Genomic DNA, 20,117 nt, shown 5'->3' with positions numbered 1-20,117 from the left:
CCTCATTATCCCGCCTTAAGATCAAGAATATATTGACCTTACTGCCCAGGTAAAGAAGGTCCCTATTACACTCCTGTGATTGGCAGCATAAAGCGAAGCAGCCCAGAGAGGAGGGTTTCTTTCACTTTGCCCCTCTCCATGTCAGAAGACATAGGAAAGGAAGAAACAACTCAGTATTTGAACAGTGATCAGAGAGGGAATCTGTCATTCCAAATCTACTCTTTGTGGTGCTGCTTCTCTCTTGTCGGTGCCTGGTGTTTTGCCATATGCAAATGGTGTCCCAATAGTATAGGAGCACATGTGCCTGATGCTCTTGTACATCTCTGTTTCCTTGTGCATGTCCAAAACCAGATGGGTGTATGATAGGTGAGTCATCAAGAGAAGTGCACCACAAAAATGGCAGTCTTTGACTCGCGCAGAATGATACTTGGAGATTCAAGTTATAGGAGTTTGGATATTTCATTCTTAAGCTGGAAATTACTTTCCAAAATGAAATAAAATGGTAGAAATATTTCAGCTCACTCTCTAGTAACATTTTTCTGTGATACTTGATCTATAAAGCATGCAGTGGTCAATCAACACATGCTCTTCCTTTTACTTAAATACTTTTCTAATTGGTATCTTTATCATTATATTTAAGGGTTATACACACAAGACACGAGGTAAATATAAAAGGCTAAACATTAGCTATGCCTTGTATCCTCTTACTAAATACTTTAAGATATTTTTAATATAATATTGGAATCTATTAAAATTTTGTCTCTTAGCACTTCTTCATGACTACGTTATTTGAAATTGCAGTACTTTAATTAGCCTTTTATCCTTTAGTGGACTTGTGCCTCTTCATAACGCATGTTCGTATGGACATTATGAAGTCACAGAACTGCTACTAAAGGTAAGAGAAATTTTAAAATATTGAGCATTACTTGCTTTTTTTTTTTTCTAACTTGTCATAAGTTTTCACATGATTTGTAAGCCAGTTAAGAGTTTTAAGAAAACAAAAGATGTTTTAAAAATATTACTGCTGCCTTAAAATTTTTATAACATTCACTTTATTTTAAATTGTTTGTAAAAACTGTTATTAAAGAAGCTAAAACTCTTCTTGACATTTCAAAGAGTCAAAGAGTCATAGCTGAAATTTACAAGGAAATAAATGTCTTCTGTGTTTTATTTGACCCAGCAAAATGATCCCTCACCTAAAACTTTTTTCCTCCATTCAGCATGGAGCCTGTGTTAATGCTATGGATCTCTGGCAGTTCACTCCACTCCACGAGGCTGCTTCCAAGAATCGTGTGGAAGTCTGTTCTTTGTTACTTAGCCACGGTGCCGACCCTACATTAGTCAACTGCCATGGCAAAAGCGCCGTAGATATGGCTCCCACTCCTGAGCTGCGGGAGCGATTGACTTGTATGTATTTATATCCTAAACTCAGTATTGCTTGCTGTAAATTAGACTATCTCAGTTTCGTTAGTTTAGTCTTAAACTGGTCTTTTGTCCCACTTCAATACTAACCTTCTGTTCTTACACATACACTAGTTTATAATCCTCATTTCGGGTCCTGTGCTTTTCTTTTAAGGCTGATGAGGCTGAGTCAATCAGTAACCATTTATTGCGTGCTTACTATGTGCCAGGTACTGAAAATACAACAGCGTACAAACCAGAGAAGAATTCTCCGAGCTCATAGAGTTTATATTCTTGTACTGTGGATAATAATATTTGCTATATAACATTACTGAGTACTCACTGTTTCGCAACCCCTTAGGATTGTACAACCATGTTTCTATTTTTTTATGTGTGTTGTATAGCCCAAGTACGATCACTTGCCCTAATTTGAGTAAGATTCTTTTAATGATTTGGTGGAATTAATAGTCTCAAATGCTGGTATATATTACCTACATATACATGGGCATGTTTTGTAAATAAACTTTTTGTTTTGGAATAGTTTTAGATTTACAGAAAAATTATAAAAATAGTATAGAGAGTTCCCATATATTCCATATCCAGTTTGCCCTCCTATCAACATCTTACATTAGTATGATATACTTGACATACATTATTAACTAAATATCATACTCTACTCATATTTCCTCAGTTTCTACCTCAGGTCTTTCTTCTGTCCAGGATCTCATTCAGGACACCATATTACATTTACTGGTCATATCAAATACTGAGATATATTTAATTCTATATGTGGGCATTGCAGGTTTAAATTAAACTAAGCATCACCTACCCAATATTTAGCTGGTCTCCTGATTGGTATTCTCTCTCAGGATTCAAAGAATTAGGTAACTGGACTTCAATGCCAAAGAAAATCTTTAAATGGTAACTTAAGAAAAAGGCAGCGTCAAAATGATGATAATGTCGTTTAAACTTAACCAAATTTTAAGCTGTCTTATGTTAAGACAGGAAGAGGTGCAGTTTTCATTTTGCTTAACTAGAAGTTTAAACTTATTTTGGTACTAGAACAGATGATATCAACAAGATTAAAGGCCAGCACAAACCAGATTATATCCAGACAGATGTCTTAGCAATGAATCCTTGTAGAATGCCTTTATTCTCCCTCCCACTCGTATGACCCTTGTTATATGTTACCTTGCATTAGATAGTTCCTTCTTCTCTGTGTATGTTGTCTTCCCAGTGAAATTTAAATTCTTAAAAGACTTTTCATTTTATTATTGTCTTCTTAGCCCCTGTGCAGTGCTTTGTTACCTAATAAAAATGTCTTGCTGGTATTCGTGTTTGGGCCCATCTGTCCAACTACCTCAACTCAGCATGATGCATTGTGCACTATGCACAAGTTCATTGACTTGAACGCGAAACTTTATCTTTTTCTAATTTCCTTCTTTTAGTTTGTACCCAGGGCTCAGCTTTATCCCCATATCACCTTTAACTTCTTTTTCCTATCAAACATTTTGCAAATTATGAGTAGTAGTATGAGTTTTTATTGTGCATTTCAATGGACCATCTGATTCCACTGTACAGATGATGAGTTCATAGAAATTTGTATAGTTTTGTAAAAGAAGTTCCCTGATTAGAATATTTTTCAACCTTCTCAATATTTTTTATTTTATTAAGTAAGATTCTACCAAGGAATTATTCGAAGAAAATGATTTAACAAAGTTGGAACTGCTCTAAAAACTAAAAACTGTGGTTTTCCTCATCATGTCCCCTGCCTTACAGTAGGCATTCACAATTACTTTTTAAGTTCTTTTTAAGAAAATTGTACAAGAGGACACCTGGGTAGTTCAGTCAGTTAAGTGGCTTTGGCTCAGGTCATGATCTCAGGATCCTGGGATCGAGTCCCACAGTAGGCTCCCTGCTCAGCGGGGAGTCTGGTTCTCCCTCTCCCTCTGCCTGCGGCTCCCCTGCTTGTACTCTTTCTCTCTCTGTGCCAAATAAATATAGTCTTTTTCATTTTAAAGAAAATTATACAAGAAACAAAGAAAAACAATATTTTGATCAGACCCATGGTCATAGCATTTTCATTATACACATTTTTTTCTGCTCTTGTCTCTCTCTCTCTTTTCACATGTTGTTTCCATGAAGCCAAATGAACAGGTAGTTTGGATTCTGCACATACTAGAGGAGAAAATACTGCAAGTAGCTTTTGTTCTAATTTCAAAATGCATTTGAAAAGAAATTTTTAAGGCATTTTATAAATACTAAGTTTTCAGGGTACGTTTGAGTAATTTGCAGTTTTACTGCTTTCTTTTTAGCTACTAAGTACTTCCTTGAGTTTTTTAAAAAGAAACCTTTATGTAACATTTGCATTTAGAGGGACCATCATATTGTTGATAGATTCTCCATTCTCTTCTTTTTTATTCTTGAGTATACATCAATAAAATATTTTACACTTGAAGGTCAATTTGGGCAGAAATCTTTACCTTTTTTGTAAAGAGCCAAGAAAAGGAATATTTCACTTGTTGTTATTTGAGAAAATATCATGTTGTTTAATTGCATTATTATATCCTAATTTCTTGATTTCCTTAGTACTACAGTCTTATTGTTTATGTTTTTAATTTGTCCATTTAAGTTTTTCCTGAGTACCTTTACTGAACTTAAAGGAGTAATTGAAAAAATAGAATTGCTTTTATCATTTTGATATTCATAGGACATTTGTCATTAGAGGAAAAGCCAGTATAATTTGAATTGAACTGATATTTTTCTAGACTGATGACCAAAGTGAAATTGTACTTTTTATTTGAAGGCAGTTCTCAGGACATCTCTTTCCTTTGTAGTGGTCAGGGTCAGGGTCCCACTCCTTACATATGGCAGTGGGTAATTCTTTCACTTGATTTATCCCAAATTCTCTCATTAAAATAAGAATCTATAATTTTGTTATTTGAAAATACCGGTTTACTTTTATATCATTTGAACTTGACTTGGAGTTTCTGATGTTTCAAATTCCTAATCTTTGAGGAATTTAGCAATGATAAGGTACAACTAACTAAATAAGAGGTTTTATAAAAATGGTTTTCCCCTGAACCTGCCATGACTTATAAATATTCAGCATTCACGCAACAAATGAGTACATACTGTACTGTATAGCGAGCAGTGTGCTAAGTGATGGGACTCCCGTAGCAGATAAGGTCATGTGATATGTCCTGTGATAGAAGGGTAAATGCAACTGCAGTTGACTTCACAAGACGGAATCCTAACCCAGTAATGAGGAACATCAGGAAGGCTTATCCAGAGTATCTAAACTGAGACCTTGAACAATAATAGTAGTTATTAAGGCACGTGTGTGTGTGTGTGTGTGTGTGTGTGTGTGTGTGTGTGTATGTATCTTTTTCTGTCTTTTGAGGGACAGAAGGGAGTAAGATGGGGAACTCAGGAGAGGAGAGAGAGGAAAAGAAAGGAATTAAGTAGTAGGCAGGTGCAAAGGTCTGCTGTGTAATATATTCGGTTATAAACCATTTATATCTTTTTAGAACAATCGTCAACTTTTTGTTAGCAAGTGGTCATATCAAAATACAAACCAGAATTGTAAAATAGAAAAAATGACTGTAAGTTTTTAAGTTTTGGATTGTTTTTCATGCCACTGGTTTAGAAATCACTTTTGAGGGAACTGGGTGGCTCAGTGGGTTAAGCCTCAGCTCACTGAGGTCATGGTCTCAGGGTCCTGGGATTGAGCCCCTCGTCGGGCTCTCTGCAATGGTAGTAGTAACAGTGCAATAAATTCTTTCCTCTTTTACTACTTGAATTTTCATTTCATTATATGTACTTTCATAAAAGTATGTACAGACCTATCTTTGTTGTTTAAGAGCTGTGAAGTATTCCAGTGGATATGTTTTTGTAACTGGTTTTCATTTGGTAGACATTTTTGGTTGCTTGTGTTAAAGTGTAGCTGGAGTGTATGTGTATCCTTTGTATGTGTATCCTTATGAATTCTGAGAGTATAAAACAGTCTTATTTCAGAGTATACATTTTTCAAAACTTTTCAGTAATTATACATCCTTGTCACCTTTATCATTGTATCAATCTGCTGCTGCTATTGGTAAAATAGAGCAATATGTAAAGTTAATAATTTTCTGATTTGTAATCATGCTAAAATGATTGGTACAGATTTTAAATCTTTTTTGTTAACCATTATTTCATTAACAGATGAATTTAAAGGTCATTCTTTACTACAAGCAGCCAGAGAAGCAGACCTAGCCAAAGTAAAAAAAACACTCGCTTTGGAAATCATTAATTTCAAACAACCACAGTCTCATGAAACTGCGCTGGTAAGATTTTATTGTTAATCCATTCCTTAGGCCTGTAATAGTAGTGGAGGTACAAAGGATGATTTCATTTCAGAAACCTTAAAGTAACTTTAGTATCTGAAATGCCAGGAATTACCATTTTAGTGTTGGTTGCATTATTGCTTTCATGGGTGAGGGAATAGACATTTGCTCACCCTTGATTTGAGAATTATTTTTATTTTTGTCTTTACCCAACCATATTATAACAAATCTACTTTGGTGGCCAGTTCTTTCATAAAATAAAGGTATGTTTTTCTTTTTAGAATTTCTGTTTTTTTTTTTTTTTTTTTTTATGGTTGCTAGGTAAAGACTATTTGTTTATACAGAGAAAATTAAAGTATTTTCAAAGGTGCTTGCATCATCCTTTGAAGCAGTTATCCAAAGAATTATTCTTTTTTTTTTTTTTTTTTTTTTAAAGATTTTATTTATTTATTTGAGAGAGAGAATGAGCGAGGAGAAGGTCAGAGAGTGAAGCAGACTCCCCGTGGAGCTGGGAGCCTGATATGGGACTCGATCCCGGGACTCCGGGATCATGACCTGAGCCGAAGGCAGTCGTCCAACCAACTGAGCCACCCAGGCGTCCCCAAAGAATTATTCTTAATTATCCAGAGAATTACTTTATTCATTATAGAAAAATGATAAGATTGTGATTTTTTTTTCCAGACTATACAAATGATTTTTGAAACTGTTCATGTTTTTTTCTTCTAATGTCCTTACAGAAAGATTAGCTTATTTTCCTTGTCATTGACCACATTAAGTTTCAGATGTAGGGCTGTTAAGATTATTCCTGAATTCAGAATTTAAACATACACGATGCCTATCTCACAGACCTGTAAATATGCTTCCGTTAACATTCTCACATATATCTGGCACAAAAAAAGTCAAGCTGTAGTCAGTTCTTGCTGAAAACGACATGAAAAGAGTTGGCAAACTGAAATGGGCCAACTGTGTGTGCACTTAAATACATGGCCCTCAAACTGGGGTCAGATGCACTCAAGCTCTCCAGGATTATGCCTGGAGATGCTCAGAGCAGCAGCGTAAACCTGACCTGCTTTTTTGGTTTGTTTTATTCATTGGCAAGTAGGTTTTTACTCTTAAAATTTTAATACAAACATTTATATAAAACAAGTTGAATACAAAAATTGTATAAATATAGGATAAAATGTAAAATTTCTGAGAATACTTCTTCCGCTAAAGTTTTTCAAGTCTATTACCTTCTTGCCTGTCCCTGGGCATATTGGCTTATAGTGCTAGGAGTAGTTCTGTGGCAGGGTTTGAGAACCATCGATTTATGTGACTGACAAGCTCATGAAGGATTGACTAGGTCAGGTGCGGGTATCTGTGGCTTTGGAGAGGATGCATTCTGACACCTTCAAATATGTATATACTGGATAATTATTTATTGTCCAAAGGATAAGAAAGTCTCTCTTAGTGCTTAACTAAGATAATTTCACCTTGGTTTAAAGGCATGTGTCTTATTCTTCCAGTGTATCTAGAAAGAATTTGATCATCTCCACAATGTAAAATATATAAGTGTGTTTTGACAGAAGTATTCTAAATAATCAGCAGATGCTATTTAATTCTGGAATGTACTTTTAAATTGAAGTTTATTTTATTAACTTAGTTGTGTTTACTTTGCAGCACTGTGCTGTGGCCTCCCTGCATCCCAAAAGAAAACAAGTGACAGAACTATTACTTAGGAAAGGAGCGAATGTTAACGAAAAGAATAAAGAGTAAGTGTAATTGCAGAAGAAGTTGTGCGGTTCTTAAAGGGGAAATGCAACAAAAGTTAGGAAATTTCCTTTTCCTTTTCTCCTCTCCATAGTTTCATGACTCCCCTGCATGTCGCAGCAGAACGAGCTCACAATGATGTCATGGAAGTTCTACATAAGCATGGAGCAAAGGTAAGCCACACCCTGAAATGATGTCATGGAAGTTCTACATAAGCATGGAGCAAAGGTAAGCCACATCCTGAAATGAGATGTCAGACTTGGAATTGGGTAGCTAGCCCGGCTTAGATCCTTGCTCTTCTCTCTGATTTTCCTGGAGAAATGAATTTTCTAAAGGATGGTTACCATGTATTTGAAGTCACCTAGTCTCTTTTAAAACTGATTTAAATCTTGTTACTAATGAAAATAATCACCTGTGTTTTATTATACTTTAGTGCCGTAGTTCTGTAAAGCGATAAAATGTAGCTACGGTCTTATCATTCAAAATCCATTTAACTTTACATTGTTTTACAATAGTACTGGAATTGGTTGATTTTTTTTTTAAGATTTTATTTATTTATTTGACTGACAGACAGATCACAAGTAGACAGAGAAGCAGGCAGAGAGAAAGGGAAAAGCAGGCTCCCTGCTGAGCAGAGAGCCCGATGCGGGGCTCGATCCCAGGACCCCGAGATCATACCTGAGCCGAAGGCAGAGGCTTAACCCACTGAGCCACCCAGGCACCCCTGGAATTGATAGATTCTGATAGTCAACATCATTGATGGTTTATCAGAATAATTTATGTAAGTAATAGAATATTGCTGCTTATTCTAAAGAACACTTTTGTTCCTTCAAACTGGTATTGATAATAATTTTCTCAAAAAACCTCGACACTAAAGAAATATGAAATTTTAGGGTAACCATTTTTGTTGGCATTGTCTGAAGTTATGAATCACTTGAGGGAGGAAGGAAGCAAACTAGTTGTTTTTTTGAGAGGTGACTTGAAATTGGAAATGTTTAAATCCTCAAGAGTATATATTTTAAAGCAGAAGTCTCCAGTGTAGGCATTCTATGGAACATACAAGATGAGCCATTGGGACAGGAAAAAATATGAGAATTTTAATTTACTAAAATAGTAATTTCCTAAGTTCTGAATAAGGAAATTAACATTTGCTGATATTTAATACACAGATTGATGCTGGCTCACTCATCAGGTCCATGTGTCAGCCTGTCAGAGTCAGCTCAAGGTGTTTCCTGAGGAAGAATGGGAGTCTGAGTAGCAGGGGATTGGCACTGACAGACTCAGTCATCTGTTCACTTTCAGCATGTCATGACATATTGTACTTTTCACATGCCCAAATGAGTAGATTTATGGGTACTATCCTAAATGGTGGGTCCTTCATCAATAACATTGGAGATAATCCAAGGGAATGACAATCTTAGAGCAGCAAGAGGTTATCTGGCTATTTCATGAATTAGTATTTTCAGGAATTGTCATACTTAGTTGTGCTTTTTATTTTTCTTTTAATGAAAATAAGAGGTTTGAAAATTTGTCATCACCTGTGATGACAAATGACATGTGCATAGGTATTTTTTACTTGTATGTTACTTTTTACAAAAAGAAACATAATCAAACCCTTGAAGGCAAATACTACATGTTTCAAGTAAATGGGAAAATGACTGCATTTTCAAAGAAACTTTAAAAAATGAAGAATACATTTGAGAATAGATTTTTAGAAAATGTCTGCTGTTTTGGGAATTTTTTTTTTTTTTTTTGCCAAAAAATGATGTAAATGTATCATTCTGCTATTTTAGCTACATATAATTTAAAAACTTGAAAAACACAATTTTCTAACCTGTTTGAAAGTCTTCCTTAATCTGTTTAGATGGTTTTTGAACCTATTAGAAAACATCAAGAAAGATGCAATTTTACTAGCAGAATTTCAGTTAAAACCCTACTATAATTAGTAAATTATATTAAAAATAAGCATTTTTATTTACTAGGTAGTGCTAACAATGCACCTTTTTCAGTGGCTTTACATGTCTGTTATATCTTCCAAGCTAATGTGATTAATGGGACAAGCTATTGAAAATGAACTTACAATCAGACCCTCAAATCTACCTCACAATTTTTTATAAGATTTTTTTAAGGTTTTCTTAATTGAGCCAAAAGATATTTTGTAAACTAGTAATTAAAATATTCTTAAAATTTTTAATTTCTTCATCTCTTTCCCATCCTTTATTTTAATTCTCTTTCTCTGTAAGTTTTACATCTATCTATTATGTATTGGTATAGCACTGTTTGTTACAATTTACAGATGAGCACATATATTTATGGAATGAGTTCTCAAAATATTTTTACACTCATAAGGTTCACAATTCAAAAATTTGGGTATCCCTGCTTTGAAAGGACCATTGGTGTTTTTATATAAAAAAGTGAGGATGAACTGGAACGAAAGGGAACAGAGTTCTACAGATTTGTTACCTGCTTTGAGGGTACGACTAGGGCATTGTTATATACATAATGTCTTGTGGCTCTGTCAAGCAGAAAACACTAAGCTAAGTGGGCTCTCTGCTGTACTTAAGAGCATTGTATGTTTATCATTGACCTATTTTTTAAAATAGCTTACAGCATTTATAATGTTCTTGAAAAACCATGAACAATGCCCTTCATTTTTGGAAAATACCTATTTTTTGTCTCCCATGGGTCATTTTGTTTCATGAAGTTTCAATAAAAAATAACAGTATTTTATAAACTGACCCAGTCAGCGTGATTCGAGGTCTGTGGTTCTGTCTTTTTCTGCTCTTCGTGTTCACAATACCTTCTCACCAATAATGTCTTAGTCCATCAGTGGAGCACACCTAGTTTTAAACAGCCTATCAGTGATAGACAGTGACTTTCAGGCTTGTTTACCCTCCCTAGTCTTTCCACTACAGTTCATCTAAATCGAGAACTCCTACTATTAGGCACTTTAAAATAGAAAAAAAAAATCATTTTTAATCAGGGTTATGAACCAAGCAACAAGTGCCAGCTGCCATCCTCCCATTCACTTACGCCCGTTCCCAGGCAGGCTGCTGGCCCTCAGGGTTGGTTTATCAGGTGGCTAATGTGTTCGTAAAAACTCACAGTAAAAACCCAGCTTAGCTACGGTTGAGCCCCAGTGTTTGCTTGCTTCATGTCCTTTCTGGAGAACTCATGGTTCCAGGTTGACTTTTGGACAACTTATGCTTTCCATTGGATTCTAAAAGCACCATCTGAATGCGGTGCTTGAATTAGGGCTCCGCCCTCTTACATCGTCTCTGCCATCCTGCCTCCTACCCTCCTCATGTCCAGTTCCCGAGCTAAGGCCAGTAAATCAGAAAAGGCAGAGAATTTGATAGGGAGCTCTAATACCACTAACTAATTTGTCTTACTTAGATAAAACTTAGTAATATTTACATAAGCCGAAACATTCTTTTGCTCAAAGCTTGATGATAAATATAATCAGGTTCACTGCATGGTAAACTAAACATATTAAGACTTAACATAGAAGACATACTTTTTAGTTCACAGTCCTCTACTTTCTGGTTTTATGAACTTGAACTTCATTTCCTGGAACCGTAATCGACTCATCAGTAATATGTGGGTGTTAATATCTCCTCTATAAGCATTTGTGTGTGTCTCCACATGTGCACACGTGTAAAAATTAAATGAGCTATGCATATATGAGTATATAGTTTAGTACCTGGCATACCAGCAGTATTCAGTTACTTGTAAATATGAGCATTGTATTTTTTCCGGATTTGTCTTTCCAAACATACTGTGTATTTCCCTTTGTTATCTAAATTTTTATAAAAGAGTTGTAAACCAGTTCCTTTATAATTTGTTTTGATCCACTAACTCAACAAATACTGAAATGCAAAATGATTAAGACCATGTGCTAGATACTGTGGAAGATATTAATTTGAAAGTTTGTGCAACTACCAGACTTGAAGCTAATCCTAAATCCAATTTAGTGGCATTAGCAATGGAGAAGGAAGAGAAAGATGAAAGCCACTTATTAAGGAATAATTATATATATGGAAATGGATAGAATGCTAGAATGGACTTAGAAACTGGTGGTCAGTTCAGGGAAGTGAGAAGTTAGAAAGAAATACTGGTTTTCTATACCTTGATAATTTTGTACTTAGAGTTACGGACATGTTACAGTGGTTGAAAATAACAGCACTAGAGTATGAATAACAGTCTAGGATTAAAGAGATCTTTTGGAAAGCCATCAGTATAGTGATCATGCATTGCAAAGTCCTGGTAGAGAAAATATGGAAAGATGAGTTGAGAGTTAAGGAAACGACCTTTGCAGATTACTGTGTTTAAGGAGCAGCAATGGGAAGAGAAAATAGACAGGTCGATCACATGTCTATTGAGTATAATAGGAATATGATGAAGCAACAGGTGATCAGTGCTGCGGGAAGAAATCAAGTTAGGCAATGCCATTTAACTGGGCGATATTTGTGAAAAGGCTTTGGCAGCTTTTGAAGGAGGTGTTCCAAAGATACAGGGATAGAGAATTGTATTCATTAGGGTCTTGGCAAAAAAAAAGCACACATGAAATGGGTAATTTGAGGAAAGTTTAGTAAGGGAATTATATACAAAGGTGGGCAAGGTTTAAGGATATGAGCAAGGGATAGCAACAAGTGGGGAAACATCCTCTTTGGGCCTGAAAGGTCAAGGGAAGGGAGAGGTCCCTGGAAGCAGAAGAAGGTAGCTGTTTGGAGACGGCCCCTGACAGCACTTTGAGAGAGGCTAAGTCTCACCCCTACCCCCCACACTCCTGCTGCCCACCAGTGTCCTGCCATTGCCTCCCATTAGCCAAATGTAAAAAGAACTTAGAAAACCAAAAGCACTCACTGATAGGATCCATCTAGGTGAGTTTCCCAGGACACAGAGCAGGGTGGAGGACGGATAGGAATCTGGAGGGGCAAGCAGGCAGTGTTCAGAAAAGGGATGGAAAGCAAATGGCTAGTAAAGAAAGGCAGGTTGTAAGAAAACGGGGAGTATTAGCCAATTCATTTGAAAAATTAACTTTTATAGTGGAGTGAATTTCTGTTTCTAAAAAAAATTAATTATCAACCCCCAGCTTTGCAAGATTGCCGTAAAGCCTAAATAGGAAGAGATATGAAGATTTAGTCTTTCGTATGGCAGGTTTTTTTCTTATTATTGTTAGCTACCGTGGCATTCTACTGCTACTGCTTTGTCTGCTATCATTATTAAGTAGAACTTCTGTCCCGGTTGCATATGGTATTATTAACACCTAAAAATGAAAGATTTAATTCAGAGGTGCTTTTTTCATATATAAAAGCACTGCTATTTTGTCATTACTAGAGCATCTGTTAAATGTGTGGAACATGGAGAAATTTCCTTTGATTGTTCATTTGTCTTAATTTGACAGATTTATTTATATTGTATGTAGAAAGAAATTGTGTCAATAGTAATTGGCATTAAATGGGCTTATTTCTCACATTGAGAAGTGATGAAGAGTCTTTGCTCACTTTGGGGAAATGTGTTAGCTCATTACAAGGACTTGATTAATGCCTTTCTAGAAATGGATTGATAAGTAGTTTATATTAGCCCAAAGATGTTAAATAAAATGCATTTAAAGCTGTAGATTTAAAGTATCTCTTACAGTTCAGATATCTGCAGTTTGAGCATATCAGTGTAAAGAGCAAAGGGGACAGGTCTCAGACACATTTTAATTACCAGTAACAAATCAGTTGAATCTAGAGTAAGCATAAATGGAAATCTGTTTATACTTATATAACTGTATGCTTACCACTTTTTAGGGATAACCTGTATTGTTATACCATAGAAATAATCTACAGGAATTGTGGCTGAGATTCACAAACGACTAGTACAAGAGATTCGTAAACTGTTGGGTACCTTGACTGCGTTCCCTGTCTGTCTCTTTTTCTGCAGTTGCTTGGGTTTCTTTTCTTTGATGGTCTTTGTTCATCTGTTTAATTCTTCTTATAGACTGTATTTTTGTTTTACTTCTCTATGGCCTAAATATGGGCTTTGCAGGCCCTCCTTTACATGTCTTTGGCTTAGAAATATACCACCTGCAGCTACTGTCTCTCCTTAGTCTCAGGGACAAGAAGGGGCGAATCTGAATAAGGCTGCGGTTTGTGCACATGGCCATTGGATCTGCTCCCGCTAGTCTCATCAGCTGTGCTCGGGGACTGGTTTCTAGACAGTTAGGGCATGTGAGGAGGTGAGTTCCCTTTTAATAAGTTCGAGTTCAGCTAGTAAACAATCTAGTTTCATGTCTAATTATATTGAAATTTAACTTCTTAGACAAATTTTATATTCTGTAGTAGGTTCATAACACAGTAAAGGATTAAAAACCTTTTAAAATGGGGCACATGGGTAGCTCAGTCAGTTAAGCATCCGACTCTTGGTTTTGGCTCAGGTCATGATCTCAGGGTCATAGGCTGGAGCCCTTCACTGGGCTCCATGCTCTGCAGGGAGTCTGCTTGACATTGTCTCTCCCTCTGCCCCTCCCCCAACTTGTGCGCTCTTTCTTGCTCATGTGCACGCTCTCGCTCACACTCTCGCTCACACTTGCTCTCTTGCTCACACTCTCTCTCTAAAATAAATTTTAAAAATATTTTTTTAAAAAAGAAGGACCTTTAAAGTGAAATATTGATTACTGTATCAGAATTTTAGCTCATTTTGTCTATTTCATCCTCATAGGAGAGGCTTTAATTATATCCATCCTACCATGGATAACGACACTTTGTTTGTATCTGTAAAGGCTTTGAAATCAAATTAAATTATACTCTTAACCCAGATAAAATAAGTCTATTATTTTCAGTATTAAACAATTTTGTCGACATTGGCATTTAACTTTTTTTTTCCCTTCACATTTCTAGGGAAAGAAGAATGTATATTTTTCGGTTAGAGAATATTTTAATAGTTGGGTACCTAGATGGCTCAGTCACTTAAGCATCTAACTCCAGATTTAGGCTTAGGTCATGATCTCAGTGTGGTGGGATCAAGCCCTGTGTGAGGCTCCTTGCTCAGAGGGGAGTCTGCTTAAAATTCTCTTTCCCTTCCTCTCCCTCCCATGCATGCATGTGTGCTCATGCTCTTTCTCTCAACTAAATCTTTTAAAAAAGAATATTTTAATAGTCTAGTGTTTGCTCAGTATACACATTAGTATGATGAAAATAATATCCTTTATCACCAGAATTTACCAATTTACTGTTCTCATGAGCCATTCACTTACCAACCATTTTCAAACACCACCTTGTACAAAGCACTGTACTTGTTACAATGTTACAAGGCTATATATGAAGTTTGAATTTGATCAAGAGTCTTCTTTTAAGAGACTTAAGATCTAGTAGTAATAGTCTTATCCAGCACAGTCAACTTGAAAGCAAGGTATATAAGAGAAATACAAGGTAGACTGCTATTCAGAAAATAGTTACTTCTAGTGGAAGTAACAGGCTGAGGGAGAGATTAGAGAAATTTCATTTTTAAAAAAGTAGGATTTTAGCTAGGAATGTTCAAGGATTAGATATATAGAAATTGGCAAAATACAAATAATATATTTTAAATAATGACTCAGTCAGGAAGGCAAAGGAGTTAGAAGTTAATGGTTAGTGAGTCCAGTGGGTACTGAAAAGGAGAGTATAATGAAAATCTTGAACAGATGTGTTGGAGCAAGGTCTTGATAGTTTCATTTGGAGAGTTTTGATTTTGCTCTTATAATACTTGGAGAGCCACTAGAAAATTTTGAATAGGCAGGTGGCATGCATAGAATCCAGCTTCAGAAAGAAAAATACTTCCTAGAAAACTGTCCTCTAGAAAGCCAGTTACAGAAATGTAGACCCAGGGTATGGACATTGTATCTGGCATAATGAGTTAGCAGTACTCAACAGAATTAGTGTTTTAAGATTTTTGTAGAAAGAGACAATAGTAAGATAATGTTTCTTACCTTCAAGCTAAGACGGTTATAATGTGCTTGCCACCTATTCCCTGGGGTATAGTCTGTCCACCAGGACATAGACCTATTTCAGATTCCTGTCTTTTTTACTCCTTTCTGGCAGATTTATGAAAGCCTGTCATTTCTTTTTTTTTTTTTTTTTCCTCTTCACTTTCACTTTCAAAGTGGCCTGATTTAGGGGGAAAGTACATTGTCATTCTAGCTAAAGGCATACAGAGGCTGTTTTTAATTCTGAGGTTACTTGAAATCCAGATTGAAATAGACCCATGTTCAACAGCTAAAGTAGAATTACGGTGTGAGTTAACAATAGATGATTAGTTACAGAAATACCACAGAATAGTTCGTGATCTTATTACCAAATGAGTGATAGGGACAATGATAGCTTTAAGTTTAGGAGAGAGATGAACTCAGTCTCAAGGTTAACACTTTGAAACTAGGCTTTTCACACTGATTCAAATATTGAGAGACTCCACTCAGCCATTTCCTGATAGTCTGCATGCTGGTTTCCAGGATTTTGGCGGGTTTGAATCATGTTTTTATACCCTATATATTTCAGGCCAAATGCTATTATGGTTTTTTGTTTTTTGGGTTTTTTTTTTTTTAATATTTTATCCATTTATTTGACAAACAGAGATCATAAGAGGGGGTAGGGGAGCAGGCTTCCTGCTAAGCAGAGAGCCCAATGCGGGGCTTGGTCCCAGGACCCTGAGATCATGACCTGAACCGAAGGCAGAGACTTAACTCACTGAGCTACCCAGGTGCCCCTGCAATTGTGGTTTTATATCATTTATCTAATTACCCCTGTAGGAAAATCATTAATTACTACTTAGAACTAGAAAAACATGCATACCTCAGGTTTCTATCTCTAGATACAAGGGAGAAAAGGGAAATGTGTTTTGTCTCTAAAACTGCCAGATACATTTTTCTTCTAAAATCTTCTGAATATGTATCTCAAGCCAGCCCTAGCCACACATTACCACACATTACCACACATTATATGTAGCATTTTTCTTAAAATTTGAGGCAATTTCTGTACTTTGGTGAAAATTATCTCCTCAGTGCTGAATGGTAAGAATCTTTGATGACGTCCTCTATCATATCCTTATGGTAGAGATTGTGATGGAGGGGAATAGAGAGGACCAGGTCTAAAGAAGTCTTGATCAGAAAAATTGATGTAACACTCCCTATTTTCTTCTGGAAGTATGTATGTTGATGATTCCATAGATAGATAGATAGATAGATGATAGATATTAAAGTTGTCCAGGTGCTTGGGTGGCTTAGTCGGTTAAGGGTCTGCCTTCGGCTCAGGTCATGATCTCAGGGTCCTGGGATCAAGGCCCGCATTGGCTCTCTGCTCAACGGGGAGCCTGCTTCTCCCTCTCCCACTCCCCTAGGTTGTATGCCCTCTCTCAGTGTCTCTCTCTCTCTCTCTGTGTCAAATAAATAAATAAAATCTTTTAAAAAAAAAAAAAAAGAATTAAAATTGTATCTCCTTAAAGTAAGAATAATAAATTCATGATGGCATATATAAAATCTGTCATTTTTTTTAGGTTAAAAATACAAAACTTACAGAGAGCAGTGCGTGTGTGTGTGTGTGTGTGTGTGTGTGTGTGTAGCTATTTAATTTGTAAGTTCTTTTTTTTTTTCCCCCAGAGATTTTATTTATTTATTTGACAGAGATCACAAGTAGAGAGGCAGGCAGAGAGAGAGGAAGGGAAGCAGGGGAAGCGGGGCTCGATGTGGGGCTCGATGCGGGGCTGGATCCCAGGACCCTGGGATCATGACCTGAGCCGAAGGCAGACCGGTTCAACCCAGGCACCCTAATTTGTAAGTTCTTAGAAGAATCCTTGTGAGTGAGCAATCTCATTTATTTGGTTATCTCAGCTTGAATGACCCTTTTAAGTGCTTAACTATATGCATAATACTAGATTGTATTTGGGGGGTTGTTTTTTGTTTTTTTTTTTTTAGAAGTTTAATCCTTACATAATAAAGAATATTTTAAATGTTGGTAAGCCTGTTTTTTGACCGAGTGAAGAATTGTCAGTGTGTATGAGTCAAAATTGCCGAAGCCAAGAGGACAAAAAGACAGTGTTGTCTTGACTTTCAGGTTGTCATGGGCTTTAGTTGGCCCTTTTATCCAGTGCTTTCAATTACAGATTTTGTAGATAACATGCTCAAGTTATTTATTTTCCTATATTTCTCCATCAATAGAGTGAATTACTATCAATTCCCAATTATATAACTTATAGAATGGTAGTAGAGTAATAAATCCAAACTTATGGGAACCATTAAACAATTAGAGTTCCCTATAACTCTCTGGGATCACAGTGATAAAACATCACCCTTTTTCACTGTGAAACTGAATTAGAACAGCAATGCAAATCCTGCCGGTTGACCCATTGTTAAAATCAGAGAATGGGGATTGACCTGTAGTCCTATAAAATGGTTACTGTTGCCCTTTAAAACAAATTTATCACCTGCCTTGAAAGGCACATACATTTTGGATTTTATTGCCTTGAACCATTTCAGAATACGTATGTGGAAGGAAAAAGAATAGATTGACCACTTTGTAGAGAGCCTTGATTGTATCATCTGCCTGCTTGATAAAAAAATAAATAGCAGAGCATCAGAGTACTGATAAGGTTAAATATAAGAGGAAGTTAGGGACCTTAATTTTTGTATTCAATTTTGAACCATTTTAAAGATCAGTAATGGCTCCAAAGACAGCTGATTTCCCTCCAGCAATCACTGTTCCCTTTCTTCTTTGCTTCAGAATAGGGATCAGCAAACATGTTCTTAAAAGTCCAGATAGTAAATATTTTCAGCTTTTTGGGTACTTACATAGCCATTTTAAAAGCAATCATTTTAAAAATATAAAAATCATTCTTCACTTGCAAGCAGTGTAAAACAGTCCCCTAGTTGGAATTAACCCACAGATCATAGCTTGCCAACTCACTCTTTGGAACTCTATTTTGTTCAGAATTGGGAGCTTCTTGGAAGCCTGGATTAGGAACAGTTTTGGTAATTTTATTCTCCTTACTTGTGACTGGTAAAGGCATCGTTTGGGGAGGTGTCTTTGGCCCTAGCTGTAAGTCAACTGGGGAAACTTTCTTCTTTTTTTTTACAATAGATGTATAAAACATTCTTTTTGGCTTTGGAGTATGGAGTTGATGGCATAGAGCTGCCACCATCCTCTTTTGACCATAGAAGGACAAGCGTGGAGTCCTGAGATTAGGGTATCTGAGACATTGACATTTGCTTCTTTTGAGGACATGCTCCTATGAGGGTTTTCCTCACAAAAACCCTTGTCGAATGGCTGTTTAATATTTTCCCTGGCATCCATTCTTGTTCATTCTCTGGGTTGTACAAAATAACACCACATTGTTCTAGTGGTTTTTTTTTTTTTGCTTGTTTCTGTGGAATGAGTGCTTCTGTTAAATATCGCTGATCCTTTTCTACAGCTTCTCAGTGTGTCACCTTCGCTGGCTGATAAAGTACTCCATCGATACCCTTTTGTTGCTACAGTAACAATTTAGAGTTCGAGGGGACAATTCTCTCATAATGAAAAATATGTACATTTTCTAAAGCAAAGAATTCTATGTTACACTGGTCTGTCTTGTAGTTTATCTGGAAAGTTTGGTTTTCTGAGATACTAGAATCTAATGCCACCTGTGGAAATGAGTGGATGCCGTATATACGTCAGTAGGGATGAAAACATAAAGCTTCGGTATATGATTAAGGTTTTAACTTCCTAGCATTATCAGTCAGTCCTCATCAGATGGTTGGAATTTTTTTCAACTAGACATAAAAAATTCCTCTTATAAATGAACTCTAACAGCGATTTATACATTATTCTATTTTTTTTTTTTTCACTTATTCACATAAGCTGTTCACATAGCTCCAAGCTATGTCCTAGACCTTGTGTTTCTGGGGAGTGGGAAGGACAGAGGAGAAGAATTACATTTAAGATCAAGTCATAATTTCTGCTTTTATTTTTTATTTTTATTTTTTTAAAGATTTTATTTATTTATTTGACAGAGAAAGATCACAAGTAGGCAGAGAGGCAGGCAGAGAGAGGAGGAAGCAGGCTCCCAGCTAAGCAGACAGCCCGATGCGGGGCTCGATCCCAGGACCCTGGGATCATGACCTGAGCCGAAGGCAGCAGCTTATCCCACTGAGCCACTCAGGCGCCCCTAATTTCTGCTTTTAAAAAGCTTCCGATTTACATATAGCATCTAGCACCACGCCTAATATCGGGAAGTGCTTAGTAAACGTTAGCTGCATCCCTTTCTCAGACTTTTTAGGAGGTAAACAACTTAGTTGTAATTTTGACAGCTGTATACAAGGATAAGGAATATGAAACAGAGAATGATAGCTTGGTAGAGAAATGAGAACGTGTCAGCGGAGGTGCATTCAGCACCACCCCTCCAAAACCGAGAGTAAAGAGAAACAAGGAACGTTAATGGAAATAATAGTGAGTGGTGTTTTTTGCCCAAACTCATTCCATTCCACAGGTGCATGCCCCAGAGTGAGTGAGAGACAGAAGGGAATCTGTTGTTTTCTGTATTGTGCTCAGTTTCACCAGGTTTATGTATTGAGACAACCTCTCTTTACACATGGTGTGTTTAGTGTTTAAAGACACTATATGACTTTGGGGTTCAGTTGATCTGCTGATACAT

The 20,117-nt window shown here is 36.4% G+C and overlaps 1 protein-coding gene across 1 annotated transcript in view; it reads left to right on the top strand.

The window, feature by feature from the left end:
• Window positions 1-20,117, top strand: part of TNKS (tankyrase) — a 207,978-nt gene that overhangs the window by 134,922 nt on the left and 52,939 nt on the right. The window contains exons 7-11 of the mRNA XM_059384394.1: window positions 829-895; window positions 1,221-1,407; window positions 5,605-5,726; window positions 7,386-7,477; window positions 7,570-7,648. Coding sequence (XP_059240377.1) covers window positions 829-895; window positions 1,221-1,407; window positions 5,605-5,726; window positions 7,386-7,477; window positions 7,570-7,648 — 547 coding nt within the window. The remainder of the gene's footprint in view (window positions 1-828; window positions 896-1,220; window positions 1,408-5,604; window positions 5,727-7,385; window positions 7,478-7,569; window positions 7,649-20,117) is intronic.

The sequence above is a fragment of the Mustela nigripes genome, chromosome 18, assembly GCF_022355385.1.
Source record: "Mustela nigripes isolate SB6536 chromosome 18, MUSNIG.SB6536, whole genome shotgun sequence".
Taxonomy (NCBI): Eukaryota; Metazoa; Chordata; class Mammalia; order Carnivora; family Mustelidae; genus Mustela; species Mustela nigripes.
The sequence above is the reverse complement of the archived record's forward strand: the minus strand, read 5'-3'. Positions and strand labels throughout refer to the sequence as shown.